The following is an 18880-nucleotide window of genomic DNA, read 5'->3' as shown; positions in this document are numbered from 1 at the left end:
AACTACGGGGGGAAACCCACCAGGGAAGGCTAGGCAGGTGGTCCGAGACGAAGAAGGGGCCTCAAGGAGATCGATTGTGATAATTACACAGGCGTATCTTTAATCTCGGGCCACATTTGTTTTAGGGAACATGAAAATGGGTTTTCTTTTCAGCAACAGCTTCATTAAGTTGCCGAAATGAATGGCGAAAAAAATTGAAATTTAAGCGACATCAGTCTTTTAGTGGCAATTTGTACCACTACAAATTTGACCTAATTTCTTTGATTTATCAATTTTTCCAACGAATAACGTTTGATTAACTAATAATAACGAAAATACAACGTTATCAATGCAAAGTGTGACCATTTCTATGGTGATGTTTGCAGTTAACATATTAAGAGGCTGGATTAAGCAGTCGTTTTTAACTTGAACCACTTTGACGAATTTGCTTCCTTTAATTTTAATGAAAAAATTTACCAAAAGTTGCAGGAAGGACATGAGATTACAAATTTTTGTGTTTCCTGGTTTCGGGGGCTTTGCAGGATAAGAATCCATTGATGGAATGTGGATTGCCTACATTTAGGCGTGTTCGGGACGTGTTTTTTTGTGTAGAATTTACTACCAATCCGTAGCTTTAATAAAGTAAAAAAAATTAGCCACAAGCCAAATACCTAGAGAACGCTATTTCCCATAGGACTTATCTAGGCTTTGTTCAGCTGTAAGGTTTGTTTAGCAGGTTCTTCTCTAGGTTCTTCTCTCTCTTCCCCTTGAAGTTGAAGGAATTTCTACTATTTTCTCGTGGATGTGATTCAATGTCGCACTAAGCAGGTACATTGTTGTTAGCTTCAAAACAGATTCACAGATTTCTTTAGGTACTTTAGACTTAGCGACTTACTGTTGTACGTTGGACAAGTTACCAAAAACAACTGGGGGGGAATTACAATCCGTTCTACGTTTCAGAGACTTCTCAAAGTTCGTTCTTAAAATCTTTTTATATTAAATAAAATGAATAAAATTACTGTGAGTTGATTTGAATAATTGAAGTGCTTGCAACCTTACCAAGGTTAGGTAATTGGTTCGGAGAAACGGCATTTCTGACGCAATGTGTTATCGATTATTATTCATTTCGATACGACCACGTAGATTTATACGTTTTCGAAACCATTGTTCGTTAACGTTCCATACAAAAAAGGGATCCAATTTTCCAACTGTTGCTTAAACCAAAGGAATGATCGAAACATAGAGTGAAACTTTGCAAACAAGGTAAATCCAACACAAAACAATGCAAAAAAGGCAAAGCATCGGTTAGAATCAACAAAAACGATACAAACGATGCCCGGGGGCTACAAAACCCAGATAAAGTTGCAAGATTTCCCCACAATCTAATTGTTGTTTTGATTCGGTTTCCAACGATCCCACTCGGCCCACGCCCACACGCTTGGATGCAAATTACCGATTTTTCGCCAACCCACACAGCCAATGCACTCGGCTCTGCGAATTCGTTGCCTTGATGCTAGATGTGGTGGTGGCCCCGCTGACTAGGGCCCCGTTGGAGCTAACTCAATTAAAAGCTGATTTATTGCTGAGTGTGCCCAGCGCCGTGGAACACCGGCAGTTGACTTATCTAGATTCTCGTCCTTCCGACGCGGACCATGTGTATCCTGGAAGCACGGGCGCGGGTTGGTTAGCTCCCGGTTCTGGCTTCGGCTAAAGTGGCAGCTAATTGCTTATGCTCTTTCATGCATACGGTTCCCGCCCGTTTCGGGCGAGGTTGCCCGGCCAAGCACGTGAAGTTCTTTAGTCTGACCCGAGACGCCCAGGGTCCTAACCTAAGGTTGATTGTGCTACAGTAATTCGCGTATATTTTCATTCTTCCCACGAAATGACCACATTACCGGTGTTGCCTCGGTTCGGCCTGGGGCCAACTGGCAGGAAGCCTCTCACGTACCAGGTCCAGTTTGACGAAAAATACTCCTTTTGGCGTGTTGGTGTGCAATTTTCTTACCAAGAAGCAGTGTTTTGGCTTAAGCATGTATGGTGGTAGGTGCCGGTCGCAAGTCAAATTGAATGGTAATTAAGTAATTCAGGAAGCGTAGATACGACATGGCGATTATGTTGTTTTTAAGTGTTTTGTTTTCGACACGAACCAGGCGCCCGTGTAAGTCTTCGGCGGTCACAGCACAATTTCCATAATTATGTTTTATCTTTCGTTTATTGCACCAACGGATTAGCCTACGGTGCAAGCAGCATGGTAAAATAAATCACGTTGATCGTAATCACAGATTAATGTTTACCCAAAACCTCCAACACACAGCACATACGTTTCGGGAGCGGATGCCGTTTGAGATTGTTTACATTAATTCCGCCCGTTTCACCGTTGAGTGCGCCAGGAAACAATTTCTCACAAATCAGGGGACACATTTGTTTGTTGCCTAAACAAACAAATTTACGTTTTTCCCGTTCGATTTCGGCCGCCTCGATTGGACCCTCGATGCCCAGTGCCCATCATTTTCACCCATCGACCACCCCGCCCGGGGTTGACGTTGCGGCAAACATCTTTATTATGTTGGCCGCAAAAAATAGGACAGCCGGAAAATAGAAACACGTCAACTATCGCCGCGTATCGGAGGCATTGGAAAGTGGATTTTTCCGTTGACTGGTCGTTGGTTCCGCCAGCCTGTTTGGGCCACGGCCTTGAAGCGGTGACCCTTTGGTCACCGCTACAATAATGTTTAGTTTGAGTCAGCAAATAGGGCACAACTTTCACCTCGGCCTCTCTCTCTCTAAAGGTCCTTCACAATTTCGGGGGGTAAGATGAAAATTTTCATGACAGTGTTTGGTTTGGGCTCAGTTTGGGCTTCAACCGAGGATGATGATTTTCATCTCCAAATGCTTGACCGCCTGGACGACCGACAAGGAGTCACGGAGGACGCTAAACGGCAGTCTGGCGAAGTCAAAGGACAATGGTGTATCGTCGCGTGTGGCCATTCTGTCAGTTTCAACCTTCGCCGGTTCAAGTGGAACGTAGGAAATAAAATGATACGGGACCGTATTTATTTTTTGCCACTCGGCCATCCTTGCTCGTAGGAATGTTGCCGAATCCCTTCCGAACTCAGACCCTCCGCTCCAGGTTTTACCCCATCTCGGGTGAAACCGACCCAAACAGTCGCTCGCTCGAGCGACGCCTAATGGACTCCAGTGGGTCACCGAACTCACGAACGCACGAACACAATCGGAAAGTTTTCGGTCAACCCAAAAGCCTCTCATTTTGACCACACATGTTTATTTAGGACCGCCAAGTCCGCACTCGGCTCCCCCCACGACTCCACGTGGTGGCGATGTGTCGCAGTCAATCGGAGAGCGTAGGAATATCAAATTAAAATGTTGTCCCAAGTTTATGTGGCTTCCAAAGTCGTCGGTTCGGATGGTGTGCGATGGCAGCTAATTGGGAAGCGGCACAAAACAACTTGGTCGCTGGAGTTTGTTGCCAATAGTTTCGGAACATTCCGCTCATTTCGAAACGTTTGACTTGCGTTCTTGGTTTTAGTTGAATGTATGAAGCACTAACTATGCGAACGGAACATAAAGAAGCATCCAGCATTCTTGGGCGTTTGGACAACCTTTTAAGGCTTGAAGCAATTTATTCTACGCTCTTGTTAAATTGCAGGAGTCGTGTGCTTTTGGTTGAGACATGATACGATTTAGAAGGACAGTAACGGCACAAAACATGTTAGTCATTTTGTTGTGCTCTCGACGTTGCCTTTAGCTCACTAGAATCATATTTAATAAACATATCTCGATCTCCAGTTTCTTGGAATCTTGTTTCTTGTTTATGTTGGACCGTCGCAAACGAAGCGATGGGTATGCTTAAGACGACTCAGAGTATTCTCAGCGAGTGTCGCTAACGCCCCTAAGGTCAGACTCATTAAAAATCGGTAACTAAATACGAGGTCTAAAAGTGCGAAATCGGATTTTGTTTCACAGAAATCACATGTCTGTCGTATTGAAATGAAAAGCTCATATTTTATTTAAAGTATGTGCCATACACATTTCTTCCGTCTCTCTGATAATTCGTTCCGTCTGGTTTTGCAGCTGAAATTGATGGTTTTTCTGGACTGACGCATGTTTTTTTTCTTTTTAGTGTTCTCAAAATAAATCCACTTTCCGTCCTCAATTACGATCTGATGGAGAAATGAGTTCCTTTTGAGCAGAATTTCTCATGCAGTTTTTCGGTTTTTCTTCTGTCCTTTATTCAGTTCGTATCTTATTGATTGCAATATGATCAATGATCTCCGCTAAACTTTTTTTTAAGGCACAACAGTCGATATGGTCTTCAAAGATAAATTGCAAACTAAATAAATGTTTTTCATCTAAATGAAATCCTTTGCCAAATGCACAAGGTAATATTGCCAGAAACGTATAATGAGGAGAACCTTTTGGACATTTTTTATTGTATAACTTGATCGGTTCTTTGAAATAACTTCGGAATGGCATTTGAATCCCTTTTTAACAACCCGTTGGCTATCGACGCGTAATATAAAATGTGCATTTCCAACATTAATTGTATGGGTTCACGAATTTTCTGAAAACATTTCACATGTGGACTTAACGTTAGAACATCTTCAACTTTAGCAGCCACGAAAATGGTTGCCTCTCTGTATCACCTCTTGGCGCCTGCAGTCGCAAACCAGCTTTTCACATACGTATTGACATTGAGAGCTGTTCCAGTTTCCAACTCAACCAACTGCTCCATTTCCAAAATCAGCCCACCGGAAGAAACATCCCTCCCTGCGTCCCACCCTGGCTGCTCTCGTTAACTGCACGGCAAACACAATTACAGCAAGGGACTATGGAAGTCAGCGAGTATTGGAACGAGCTCCGCATACACGCGCACCGGTTTGCATACGAAAGTACGGCCAACGAGCGTACGTCCCGATTTACAAGTCAAACGAATGCCATCCAAGTTCGATGTGGTTTGCTACGTTTGCTTCTTCGTTCTCATCTGGGCCGTTGTCAGCATGTCACCGGAACAACGACGAACAGCTACCGGAAAGCATCAGACTGAGCCGGGTTCCTGCGTCAACTGATCAGCACAACCGGCAACAGGATTGGTAGTTCGCTACAGGTACGGAAGGTGTAAGCCCTCAGAAAAGGGGACCCAGCGAACGTACAACTTAACACACTCGGGTGATAACGCGTGCATGGAGCAAATTTTATTCATAACATTGACTTCCGAAACCGGCACAAGGACCAGTGGAAATGAAAACTTCGCTGACCCATTTGCACCACGCGACAGACCTCGGATCAGGTAGGAGAAGTTCGTGTTTTGTAAAAAGTTTCACCAGCACTCCGTGGTGCACCTGCAAGTTTCAAACAGCACCAGCAGGACGAATCGACAGATGTGCCAGCGATAAATTTGGGGCCCGATTCAATGTCAAATTGAGATGCAAAACACACCCAGCTAAGGGATAGCTGGGAAGACGAATTGATGGAAACATCACTTCGAAAGGATTGCCCCCCAGGAGCCGCCTGTCTTGGAGCCTTAGAGCCTTAGAGCCTTATCTTGGCCGAACTTTTGATTGCAATTCCATTAGGTGAGAGAATGCGTTACAGCCAACCCAAGCGCTTATGTCTTCCAGACAGCAACCATAGAAAACTTGCTAATTAGTTATTCAATGCATGTATTGCGGACTACCAGGAATGCCCCAGACTATTTGGTCTGGCCGATCGAGATCGTAAAGCACTCTGCCTATTAGTTTCGTTGAACTGGCCAGTTGGGTTCCACGTATTGCTAAGTGATTGGTACTTGACAAATTTAGCCAACTTTTGAACATCTTACCGATATGCGAACGATGCTGAAAAGTTTCGACATCATTCGAGAGTATCGTTATCGCTTACACGGACTTGCTTAGGTTGTTTCGTTTCACTTCATTACGTCCCATCGCGATAGCTTAGAGCTTCGTTGTTGGTACAGTTGGCCATTGAACAAGTTTCGGAAACTCTGCACCCACTCAAAATTACCCCACTGGCAGTCGCTTATTGAGCCAACTAATTGACTGGCGTTCACCATAAAGCGCCCTGCGCACTAGAGTTCCAATTTACCACCAAAAAAAAAGGGGGATTGCAATCAACAAAACGTGTTGCAATTTGTGAAACAATGGGGGGTGGGAAACGCAACTGCAACGCTATTTTCATAGTGGAAGGTTGCGCACAAAAACCGAACGTCGCTTTTTTGCGTTCGCTGGCCGTTCGATCACGGCTCCTTTCAATTAGCACCCCGAAGAACAATCGTCTCGCTCAACTGCAGCCGGTCATCTGGAATTTTGGGTGTAGCCGGAACCGTACGAGACGAGGACCTGCGAACCCGCAACCCACAGGCTCCCCACAGAACGATGATCGGCCACCGAAACAGCGATAATTGCATTTCCTATTACGCTGCCTCGTGCCGGGCCGTCGCCGTCGGCGGGAAGATCAACATTATGCGAAGCACATGGATTGCATTTGTTCCGCTTTGCCGTATTCTTCGAAATCGCCCATACGTTCCGTTCCGCTCATTTGTATCTTGTGTCCGCGCAAAAAAAAAGAGTGGCCATCTTTCGCAGTGCGTCATATGTGCACGGAAAAGTTCGCCTCAGTTATGATGCAAAACTCGAGCTCCTGTGAGCTAGGCTCTGAGCGACAGGATGACTGCGAGGACTGCAAAGCGTAAATCCGTATCCTGCAGTAACCTCAACTCGTCCGAGGTTCGCTGTGGACAAGAAAGGATGACAAAACAAAAACCCGGGTCTGTCTGCAGTGAGCGCGACAAAAAGTGGAAGGAAAATTCCCGAAATTTCGCCCCATCCCTAGACTTTCCATTCGCCTCGGATTCCTGGACCGTTCTTTTTCACGCCAATGCAATAATAAGTGTTTGTGTGAGTGGCGATCGGTCGAAAGGATTCAAAACGGCCAAATGCTGGCCGAAAAAGGAACCGTTTCGAAGTAAGCAACGAATTTGAGGGGGATGAATAAATTGGAACCCGATCGACCGAACGAAGAACACGCCGACGGCGATCTAACGGAGGCGGCCTAGTTGAACGTCGTGGCTGGCCCAAAAAAATGAAGATTGATTTGAGGCATACCCTCATCCATCCATCCTGCATCCTGCCGGTTGAAGTTAAGCCAATGGCTACAGTGGCCGTGTTAACCCAATTTCCAATTTTCACCTGCATCATATCGGCCGTTACCTAAGCCTCCGTTATGCTCCGCTTCACCGTGGCCACAGCATAGAAATCCGTGTGCACACGATACGGTGCAGTCCCCAGGGGGGGTTGAACGTGTTGAGAAAACATAAGCCAAAAACCCAGATGAAGCTAAGAACAGGCGGTTGCTCCCAGTGCGCCACTGCATGCGGTCGTGGCGTTCCGTTAACCAATTTCTCCCCACCACATTTCGGGTTACACATTTTCCTTGAAACAACGTCAGAATGAAGCAGAGCGTTCCAATCTCTCCCTGTTCCTGTCCGCCCCAGCCCAACCCCGCGGCCCAGCTTAATGATGGCCCGGGCAACTCTCGGGAGTCCCGTCGTGCCCGGGCGAACCCCAAAGAATGGGATTTCGGAATTGGTAGTAAATGATGAAAATGCATGTTGCATGCAGCGGCAATGGTGGTAGGGACTCGCGCCGGACTGGCTGCCGAACCCGGCCATGTTCACGCGCGCGGTTCGGGTCCCGTAAAAAGCGAAATAACATTGCAGTACATCACCGCAGACAGCAATTCTTCTCGCAGCCACGCCACGCAGAGCCTTTTCCCGCGCGGCACGGCGGCCGCCTGATGGTGTGAGCTATGCGCGCCTTCCGTGCCACGGATCTCTCTGGCTCCGTGGGTTCAGTGCCTCGCTACGAGCTAAATTATGCCACACACACACCCTGGCGCGGTGTTTGGGGGTTTTTACGGTTTTCGCTCTCATTTTGTTGCATTTCCCCCGAGGGTGCCGCCTGGCCGCCCCGGGTGCCACTTCCAATCCTCCTGCCTCCGGGCCGGGCAGCCCGTGGTCTTGATTGGACTGGAGGTTATTTGCCGATATGCTGCGGGAACATTGCCGGGGGCCCGGTGGTGCAGCGGGTAGCATAAAATATGGACCCAGCCCGTGGGGCCGTGGGGCGTGTGTGGCTCTGCGGCGGTGTGATGTGGTGGTGAGTGAGAAAATTCATTCCTCGAACAATAATTGCACAACTCTCTTGTTCTCACTCTTTCGCTCTTTCTCTCTCTCTCTCTCTCTCTCTCTCTCTCTCTCTCTCTATCAGCTGGCAGAGCTCCAGCGATTGGTTTGCACTTTTCGCAACGATTTGCGAAATTCGGTGTATTTTTTACTGTTGGCGCATTTCATGTATTTTCGGCGCTGACTCACAGCATTGGCCCCAACATGGGCTTTTTATTGCTCTGTGGTGCTCGTATATACAACGAATCGAATCGATTACGTTGCCCAATTTTTGGGGTGATGAGATGAAAAACTGTCACTGGACGCCGTCGGAAATGAGGTTCATCTTGGTCGATAAACGCACCGGCCAATTGCCAGCCCATAATGGCTCTTCCTTGTTCCGGGAACGGAATTGTTGTAACAAAATTTGAGCAACACTGAGCGCGTGAGTATGCTTTGTGATGCACGAAACCGTGACACATCTGTCTTCCATTTTCACATTTTATATTCAACGGCGAGCACGGTGCGGTTGCTGATGAGTTAATTTGCGTACATTAGTCGCATTGAGCACCTGCAAACCGTGGCTCCATTGTATCCACTGCGAATTGTTTCATTAACAAATGTCAACAGTAGTAAAACGGTAATATTAAGTCCACAGCCGACGGCTGAATTGGAGTATAATTTCGGTGCTATTTGCGCTGAATGTTTCAGCATATCGGTCCGGTGCGGTTGGTTTTATTTTATCGAATGGAAATGTAAAGCAAATTTACATAACCATTGGAGCATGCTGTTGGAATAATTACGAAGAATAAACATCGGAGCATCGGATGGGTTGATTTAGGAACAGTGCATCAATCTACCGCACGCACGGATCATTTGGAGCTCCATCCGAAAGCTGGAAAAATATCCCGGGCTTCGATTTGTTTCATTTTTTCTGTTCAGTGACGATTGAATGACACTCGAACCCTCGATGCTGTCTTATCTCATGGTGCTTGTAGTCTCCTGATCACCTGAACTGAACAAAAGGGAAATCGGATCAAACGGAAAACCCTGACAATCGAACGATTTTCTTGTCGAAACAAGTTTTCAGCACAGCACAAAGAAACGCCCAAACCCGGTTTGCCACGGGCCACAGAATCGTATGGAGATGAACCCCCTGCTAGCGCCCAGGACCCACCGTGAGGCGCTAGAGATGATCGAAATCCGCTGCTAGGTGTCACCAAAGCCAAATCCGAAACAACTTGCAACATGTCGGGAATATGGGACGAAAAGATAATGAAAAAGCCAACTTCCAGTCGATTGCCGCAGAACGTCTGCGTTTAGCCGATGTTGACTCGTGTCGACGCCCCGGACGACTCCCAAGATGCACGCCATGTAACTCAATGCCCTGGCCCCAAAAAATGCCCTGCTGAAACCGGAATCCGCTGTTGGGCGATAAATAAACATCCGCTACATTGGCTAACAAGCACCGGCGGGAGCAGGAAGCGGTGAACACAGACCGCTCCGGAGCGCAAGGAGCAAGACTGCATTTTCCGACACGTAACGATAGAGACTGTGTAAAACCCCCCGTGGCCTCCCCAGAGTCCGACCGAAGCGTTTCGCCCGACATCGAACCCACTCTCTGCTCCGGACCCGCGGGTCCTGGTCGTAGTCACGGAAAATTGTTTTGCGCTTGTTTTCCCCTGTTCCACGCCGGGGGTGCGGCGAAAAAGTTTCCCGCATTCCAGCACCCGGTCCGCGCTGGCCGGAAATCATGAAACACGTTCGGAAAGCTCGGGCCCAGTGTGCCGGAAATGAAACTAAAATTCCCAAATCCCCATCCCCAGTCCTAGAGACGCAGTAAGATATCGTAAGGTTCGGGTTGAAAGTGAACTTAAAATTACCTTGACAGATGCTGTCACTGTGGATGTTTCGCTGAAGTACAGCTGGTGACCGGAAGCCTTCCCGCACCAGGAGCCACCGGTAAACGGGCGGCCCAACTCGCTGAGCTGGAATGGGAGAAAAATAGGACACAAAAAAACCGGATTAAAAAAAGACCCGAAGGTAAGTAGATTGACTCGAGTGCGCCTCGCGTGAAGGTTGCCCTGAAGATCGGCCACTTTTGGGTCGATGGCCCCTGGCCCAGGAAGAATAAAAAAGAAAACTCGTACTCTTCGATTCGATTCGGTTTTTTGTTCGACAGGGAAGCACTGGTGCAGCTGAAAGGTAGCCACCGAGCAGAGTAGCAGACATTGATTGATGCATGGGGACGCATTTTGAGACTGCTCTGTACCGGAGAATCCGTCGAGCCCGTTTCGATAGCTACTTGGCTACGCTGAGTGACAGCATACATCCCGTCTCGATACATCCTGGGGACCCACAGCCGCTCGCTGGGTGATGAATGTAAATGCGAGGCTAATGAAGGGTAGCGCCCGCTGCTATAAAACATGTATTGCATAAATCATGCTCGGTGCACGAGCGCGAATCTTATTCGTCGTTCTATTTTGAAATAAATTGAATAAAGGCTTCATTTTCGGACCTAAATCAGAACCCTTCGCCGGCTACAGGGATTCACCCGAATTAGTATGTGTCACGTGGAGCTGAGCTACCTAGCCCGTATTACCAGTATGGACATTCAAATTCTTTCAAAACGGTTCACCTATTGCAATTGAATTTTACTCTCTGCGCGCTAGGGATAAAACTGTACGTGAACTTTCCTCTTTCGGTGAGCCATCCATGGCCTTTGCTTTAAATATTTAACAATTGCGTGAACGTTTCCCTCTACTTCGAATGAGAAGCGCTTCGAACGACATAACTTTCCGTTGGCTCCGATTCGGGCAAGGCACAAGTTGAAATAAACGGCATCCGTATCGGCCAATTGTGCCAGCAACTTCAACATCTCTATTGCTACATGACGGCTGCACTTTTGCGGTGGAACCGCACACTGGCTGCCCAAACAGCCGCTGCGGTGATAAGGGCCCGGTCCGGTCGGGCACTGTTGGCTTTCAACTAAACAAACTCCACCGTTAAGCCCATCATCGGGGGGTCCTCGGCGCCGACTCGGCTGACCTTTATCAGCTGCTCGGCACCGGACCCACTAATCGGAACGCTCGATGCTCGGAAAAAGGAAAAGTTTCCCCTTCTTGGGCGAGATTTTCGCTGGCACTCGGCGCATGGAGTCAGCTTCAGTTCAGGGCAAACATTTGGCCCAGTCCGAGTGCAGCTTTGTTCCCCCCGAAAACGCGGCAGTAGTTGATAGGTTTTGCAACACAAAATGTTACAAAATGCACCGTACTAACTGGTGGGAAAACTTTTCCGGCGGCGTCACAGCAACGGTGAGCACAGCGGGGATCTAATTTGGCTTTGATTTACCGGTTTACGGTTTACGGTTTGCAACGGGGCAAGCTGTTCGGTCCGGTGCTGAACTAGGATTTTGGGAATAAAGCTTGTTGACAGCTGGTTGTTGTTGAAATATTAGACGTGCTTTAGTTCTTAAGGACCTTCTTGTAATTTTAGCATTAAAAACATATAATCAAAAAAGTTAAACAGATTCCGTTAAACTTTAAAACGTTGACATGGATACCCCGGAAAACTGGCTACTCACCTGCATGAACCCTTCCGGACATCCGGGCAGATCTCCGCCCATCGTGAGGCTGGCATCACTCGAATCCATATCGGGATCAATGAGACCCTCGTCGAACCGGCCGACGGTGAACTTGTCGAAAATTATCTGAAAGGTTCACGTAGAAAGAAACAAATGCGCATGTCGTCAGAAATTGTACTCGGAGGTCCTTTTTCCCATAGGCAGATAGAATGCGATTACGATTGGTACTGTCAAATCTTATGGAACCTCTACCATGTCCTTTCGTTTGATCTGATCCCACACATTCATGAACAACAATTTAATTTTCGAAACTCACCCCGGCCCAATAAATTCTTGATGGTGTCTCTCCCACGAAGAGCTGCCCGGGAGTAATTCTACCCCTCGAGCTTTTCGCAGGCAAAAGCCGAGCGGAAACCCTGCTACACTTGGATACTCGAGACGGCGGTCCTGGCCGAGGCCTACGCGTATCGTTTAATTTCTTCTCCAGCGCGCACGCATGTCCTATCTTAACAGGATCTTCCATCAATGCATCGTCCTCTGGCGAGGGGTTGAAATATGAACACAAACAAACGGCCCTGGTCCTTCGAAGAAAAACAAGCAGCCCAGGGAAACCCCTTTCTTCTTCCTCCGCTCCGCTATCAGATGAGTCCGTTTTTTGTACCTTTAAAACTGGACCCGGGGGGTGCCCTGCCTAACTGCGTGCGTGCTAATATTGCTTGTCATTTGTGAGGAGAATATAAACTGAACAAACGCTACGACGCCACTCGTCTCCGTCAAAGTGATGGGACTTCATTGGGACTCGTTTTCCCATGCCAAGAAACTGCTTCATCTCATGGCACTGGGTGGCATATAAAACAACATATGGCCTGCTCCGTAAAGAACGGCTTTGCTTCTCAGCAGCCCACAGGACCACAGACGGACATTCTTGATCCCTTTTTTTTTGGTCGATGGGTAACATGGTTAGCAATCAAAAATGCTTCGCTTGGCCTTCGTCACCGGAAGCTGTTATGTAAAGTGCCCTTGGTTTCTCTACGCCAGACAGGCGTCCCATTATCAAACCGGACGCCGGACAAAAACCTTTGCCTCACATCCTGAACATCCTGGAAAAAGTGGGTCGCCAGGATCGGCAACAGCAGCAACACAGACACAGCTTGCGGTGTGGACAAGTTGTGCGGGAAATAAAACTGTCAGTTGGAGGAACCGTTCTTCGGCCGGCCGCACCAGGCTTCCGGACTCGTCTTAAACGCCGCAGAAAGGGCGGCAGAAAAAGCGATGGCACTGGACAGCGGAAGGAACTGGCAGGCAGGCTCCTCGATGGCCTTCGTCAAGCTGTTCGCGCTGTCAAGTGCGACCCCACGAACCGGCCGAGCCTTATCATCATTAACTTCATCGGGAAGGGAAAGACAAAAACACAAGACGGCACACAAGGCGGCGGCAGCAAAAAGAAAGGACAGAAAAAGAAAAACCCAAAGACAAACCATCGACCGGACAGAACACCGGGAACTAATTTATTCGGTCGGCCGGTCGGCTTCCATTCAGTTGGCTGGGCCTTAAGATTCGGTGCGGCGGTCGGCGGCGGAAGGAACGAAAGGAAAGCGGGTCATCCGAGCGCACAATGGAAGAGCTAGAGACCTACAGGCTGTGTGTGTTGTCGAACCATTTTCTTAAGGTGGTCAGAAATCCGCAAGGTTTCATCGCCGCCGCACAGAGGAAACGTTGATTAGTGAGCAGTTGTGCAAGCATTGAAAGGCGGAATTGTTGGACGAAAGAATCCTTGAATCCGCACGAGTGACACCACAAGAAGGGACCCCTGAATCCTGGCTGCCAGGTATTGTCCCCGGCCACGGCTCAGCCAGGGCCATTGTTTTTCGGTGGAGCGAGGGCCATACACTTTCAAAGTGAGTGCACGGTCGCCGTCGGAATGGGATGATTTTTTAGAAAAATGTTCACAAAAAGCATTCCACAGCAAGCCAAAGCCATTACGTCATGGCCCGTGGCCCGTGTGGCCTTGGGTTTTCCGGGCGGGCATCCAAGAAGTCCCAGTTCCCAAGCAGAGCAGAGCAAAGGAAAAACAAATCATCATCCACAGTGCCATCAGTTCGTTAGCGTCCGCCGTTAGCGTCTCTCTCTCTGACTGTTGACTGAGCAAACATACTTGAGAGATGAATGGATGAATGGACGCCGTTCCTATTCCGGCGTGGCCCCGGGGCCGCGGGTCTTGGGCAACATCCAGCGAGCAAATAGAGCAGGGCAGGGTCGGGGCGGGCGCAAAGAAAAGCGAAAATCGAAATAATAGAACCAAGCAAAGTTGTGGTACGTTCGTGGGCACAACAACGGCCCCGGTTGCCTCGTTCGGCCGCGAGCTCCGGAGTTCCCGAACACCGACTGACAAAGGATGCGACACGTACGCGTCTTGAACTTGGAGCATTAATAATAACGGCGGTACCCAGGCGCAACACGGGTCGGCTGACGGTCGGTTCCGATTCTTTCCTGGGCGCCTTGATTACGACACTCCGCTCTCCCTGGATGCCCCCCATCGTCTAAAGGGAAACTGGAGATATAATTAATTAAACGCAAGAAGCGAAAGTGTTTGCTCGCGTGCCAACCCCGGCCACGGGAAGGCCACCGTTGCCGGGGTCACGTTCCGCTGTCAGCAGGGTTAAAACGGGTGTTTAGCACGGTTGGGTCCCGGAACCTACGTCCTCGCTGGCTGGGGCTCAACGAAAGTGACTCTGATTAATGAGCGAACAACGGCGCCGAGCGCTGGCTTCGAGAGCGAGAGCCGTGCCCCGATGATGTAACACCCAGGCGCACCAGTCGGTAAACACAGTCGGTTATCGTAGCCAATGTCGCCGGCCCATGTTGTTGATGTTGCTGTGACACTGGCGTAATGGCCGGCTCGAGCGAAATGTTTATCCCGTTCCCGATGCCGTGATTTCGGGACGATGCTCGGGACGCTAATGAGAAGTGCACACGTTTCGTCAGCTAATTAGCTAAATTTAGATTAATACATCTGGCTGGCAGCTAATAATTCTATCCGGTCCGCAATCGACTCTCCGGCCGGCCCAGCGCAAGAACCCTCCTAAGGTGATGGTGATCAAAATTGAGGAAAGGGGAACGGAAAATTCACGACGATCACCGACGTGGTCGCCGCGTGGAAAGCATTGCATTGTAATGGAGATTTAATTAAAACTTCGCTCCGGAAACTTTACAAGCACTTCACACGCAGCTCCCGGGACCGGTTGGCCGGCCAGGGCCAGGATTGCATACCGCGCGGCGCAATTGGCGAGCTGAGAGCTATTTCATTAAGTGTGATACGCATACTTCCCACTCACTTCGCGCCCATTGATTAGCAATTTAAATGGGGCCGCTCATCGGTGGCCCAAATTTACATTTCATTTCCAGCCGACAGGACCGGCCGTGGGCGCCGGCTTCGATTCCGGCACCCACGGGGGCACCCGCATTGCTGGCTGCGACTTTGTCTTATCGACAGCTCTACGACGTCCAAGAAGCGGATCGTCACTCGTCGGAGTGTCTTGGAACGAACCGCTGAACTGCCAGAACAATCACCGACAAATACTCGCGCGTCGGACGAACCAGCGGGAGTGTTCCGAGAAGTTTCCCCGGCAGCAAAGGAAGCCTCCTGAGACATGAAAGAAAACCTCGCAGTGCGCACTCTGCCAGCACTTTTTCCTGCGGCAGGCGAGCTGCATTTAGAATTCCCACCGACGGTGCCGGCTGAATGCCGAGAAAAGGGAGATTTTCCCATCATTCTCGTGCGCCGGGATGGGGAGGTCCTTTTTGAAAATCTTCATTACGCCCGTCACAGACACACGAGTGAACGCGCGGACGAATCGCTTTTATCTGCTGTTTGTTTAACGCTGCTCACTGACGTTCTCTCTCGCTCTCTCTCGCTCTCTCTCTCTCTCTCTCTCTTTATGGACCGCCGTCCGTCTCCTGTCGATCTCTGTTTCCACCACACACATAGACACAGACAGGGGAAGCCGGAAGTAAAGGCGAGTCGGAAAATCTTTCTGCCAAACAAAACGGCCCTCGGCTGAAATTCAAGCCAGGATCCTGGCAAGAATGGGGCGGCCAAATCTTCCCGTAGATGAAAGGAAACTCCGCGCCCGGGATTCGCCATTCACCCGAAATCGATATTAGTTTCGAATCAATCTTGCAATCCTGGCTTCCAGGAGCGTTGGCCAGACCACCGACCGGGGGCGTTGAGAAGCTTTTCACGGCCATAATCTATCCCGTAGCTCATCAGCAACATTAGAAGCGGGGCACGGGAAGTGAACGTGTGTGTGTGGTCAAAGGACCCGTCCATCCGATCGATTCCGTGCCTCTTACGTCCGCGTCTTTAAACGCTTCCATTTCGTTCACTTTCGTAGGAGAACGAATCAATTACAGCCACAAAATGATGTGAAAACGTAACGAAAGCCCGCGAAATGGCACCCGGTGGGTGTTTTTGACCGTTCCGAAGCACTTCGAATTCCGTTCCCGATTCGACCTCTGTGCTCGACATTTGGCGTGGGTTTCACGTTCTCCACGGCACGGGTTTTCTGTTAAAAGCTTCGGGCATTTTTGTTAATATCGGCAATGCTGCGATTAATTGGAAAGAAGGCCCGCGCTGTACTTACTTGCACAATGTCTCCCTGTTCGTGACCGGAAGCCGTAAACGTCAGATGACACAGAAACGGTAAGCGATTCCACTGCGGTGGCGGCACGGTCAGGGTGTACGTTCGGCCGATGTCCCCGTAGTACGTCCGGTTGCAAACTGTAAGCATAAATTATGTGGAAGAAAAGAAATTAACTATTAAAAAGCCATAATGCGAACGAACACCTTCTTAAGTTAAAAGGTCACCATGCCGAACGATGGAGGCGCCTGGTGCAACGCAACGCAAGGCTGTCCGGCGCGCACTTTCCACACTGGGCACTGGGTTGCACTGTTGCGCTAATGGAATAACAAAACAGTGCTCACTGCTCGTAAAACAAACCACCTCCGTTCGGCCATTCGGAAGGGGTTCGTGCCGAATAAATAGTCCAGTCCAGGCAAACCCCAAGGCCAAGGCGAACGCGAGTGAGTTTAGACAACGGCCGCAGCGCAACGAACTTCGCCCGAAGGTGTAAATTAATTAATGACTTTACGGCGCGTCCCAACCGCCCCCGCAACTGTGTTGGCGGCGTTTTGTGGTCGAACTTTGTGGTATGCGAAAGTTTTCTTTCAACTTTTCGCTAGGCCGTTACAAAGAAAGGGCCGCTGCCTTTCTACGGAATGCGGTCTACCGTTGCCCGGTGCTAATGAGGACTTCTTCGAAATTTTGAATTCAATATTTTTAGCCACGATAAGGAAAACACAGTTTTATGGTTTGAATTACACTTTATCATTCAATATGGCCTGTCTGAATATCAATACAATTTTTGAAACGAAATTCAAATGTTTGGATTCCATCACTGAAGAGAGAAACTGGAAGGGCTTTAAAATACGCTTTTCCACGTATGAATTATTTTAAGGTCTGGCATCAGATGGAAGTCGCTAGGGGCCGAACCTGATGAATACGGTGAATGCTCTAACTGCGATTAATTGAACTCGAACGAATTTTTGCCATTTTCAGGGTCATAGAGGAAGATGTTTTTCCTCTGCAAACCGAGTTCAACACCATGAGTTTTTTTTCCTTCGGCTGATCAAAAAGGTTACAATAATAATCAGAATTTATAGTTTCAGCAGTTTACATGTTACTAGTTTGCATCACCAAAATAGATGCGAACACCTTTTTGATCGATTTCTGGACACGAACTCGTTTCGGACTCAAAGAATGAGGTTCACACCACTCCTTAGCATCTTGTATTGATTCAGGATCATGGTGTTAAGCCCAAGTCTAATCCATAGTGATGATTCAATGCACAAAATCCACTTCATCCTTTAGGAAAAACTCTAAATGTTGCCTATAAACTAACGTTCGAATGCATTTTTGTCCCATTGTTAGCGAATACGGCACCCATTTTACACACAGCTTATCAAGTCAACAGTCACAGTTTTAGTGATCCGACGATTTTCCAATACGATATTCTGTATTTATCCTACGATTTAAAGTTTTTCCTCTGTTTGTGGACGATTTGGATGTGGATCGTCTTCAAGACTTGTACCACCACGTTTAAACTAAAAAACGCCCGTCTTAATGTACTAATTGAAGACGAAGAGTCCTTACATACTTTCAACATTCGCTCATAAATTTCCATGCTTTCCTTCTGAAAATAAAAATTCAATCACTGCACGATACTTGTTTTTTTTTTTCATTGTAAAACATACTGTAATACGTCGATACTAAATAGCTTGCTAACAAAGAATGAAATGTCAGATCGAAAAGAAGCCTAACATAAAATGAAAACATAAAACATAATATGAAGATTGTACCAACATTACAAAACAAAACTTAGTAGCAGGACCCTCTGTTATTGAAGCGTAAAAATTGATTGAACATGATGGTAAAACAGGTAAAACGGATGATTTTTTAATGAAAGTTGAAACGATGAAAACTATTGCCGATCCCTTGTTGCTACGTGTTTCAAACTACGAACTGCGATTCCGCATAGTTGTTTCGGGCTTCGAAGCCACCGCGCAATTATGTACTGCTGTTGCCACTTCGAAAGCTTCCTCAGATCTTCGTGAAATGACAAAGAAGCCCCACTATTCGGCGTCTCGTACGCGTCAGTAAATCTCTTCGCCGACGCTTACATTATCATCGGTGCCTGGAAGCGAGCTCAGCAGCCAACTGTGTCATCTGTTCACTTTTCTGCGCTTTGGGAGTTTTCTTTAGAAACAAGCCCAGGGAAAAAAAGTAAGCAGATAAAAGATAAACAACAGTACATCATACGAAAAGGGATGCTTCGTCCGCGTCCCTTCTGCTCGCCCTGCTCGCCTTGCTGTCTCGAGAAGGCAGATTGTCATTTTCATGCTGCGCTCTTACACCGCAGGCATTGTTCCAGCCTGGCCTTGTACGGTGCACATGATTCATGTGGATTCTGGAAGGCTGCTGGATGCTTGTTTGTGCAAAACCGTTGCCAAATTTCACTTTGGCTACAAGGTGCGCACCGAAGGCCGTAGCACGCCCCGTCGACGCCCAAGCCACAGAGCA

At 48.2% G+C, this 18880-nt stretch overlaps 1 protein-coding gene across 1 annotated transcript in view; it reads right to left on the bottom strand.

Annotated features, from left to right (window-relative positions):
• The window catches only part of LOC131215530 (uncharacterized), a 48649-nt gene that overhangs the window by 28736 nt on the left and 1033 nt on the right, over positions 1-18880 (bottom strand). Inside the window, exons 2-4 of the mRNA XM_058209920.1 lie at positions 16385-16521; positions 11742-11867; positions 10042-10146 (exon numbers count right to left, since the gene is read on the bottom strand). Coding sequence (XP_058065903.1) covers positions 10042-10146; positions 11742-11867; positions 16385-16521 — 368 coding nt within the window. The remainder of the gene's footprint in view (positions 1-10041; positions 10147-11741; positions 11868-16384; positions 16522-18880) is intronic.

This window comes from Anopheles bellator, chromosome 1, assembly GCF_943735745.2.
Source record: "Anopheles bellator chromosome 1, idAnoBellAS_SP24_06.2, whole genome shotgun sequence".
In the NCBI taxonomy this organism is placed as follows: Eukaryota; Metazoa; Arthropoda; class Insecta; order Diptera; family Culicidae; genus Anopheles; species Anopheles bellator.
This window is presented reverse-complemented; position numbering and strand designations above follow the sequence as displayed.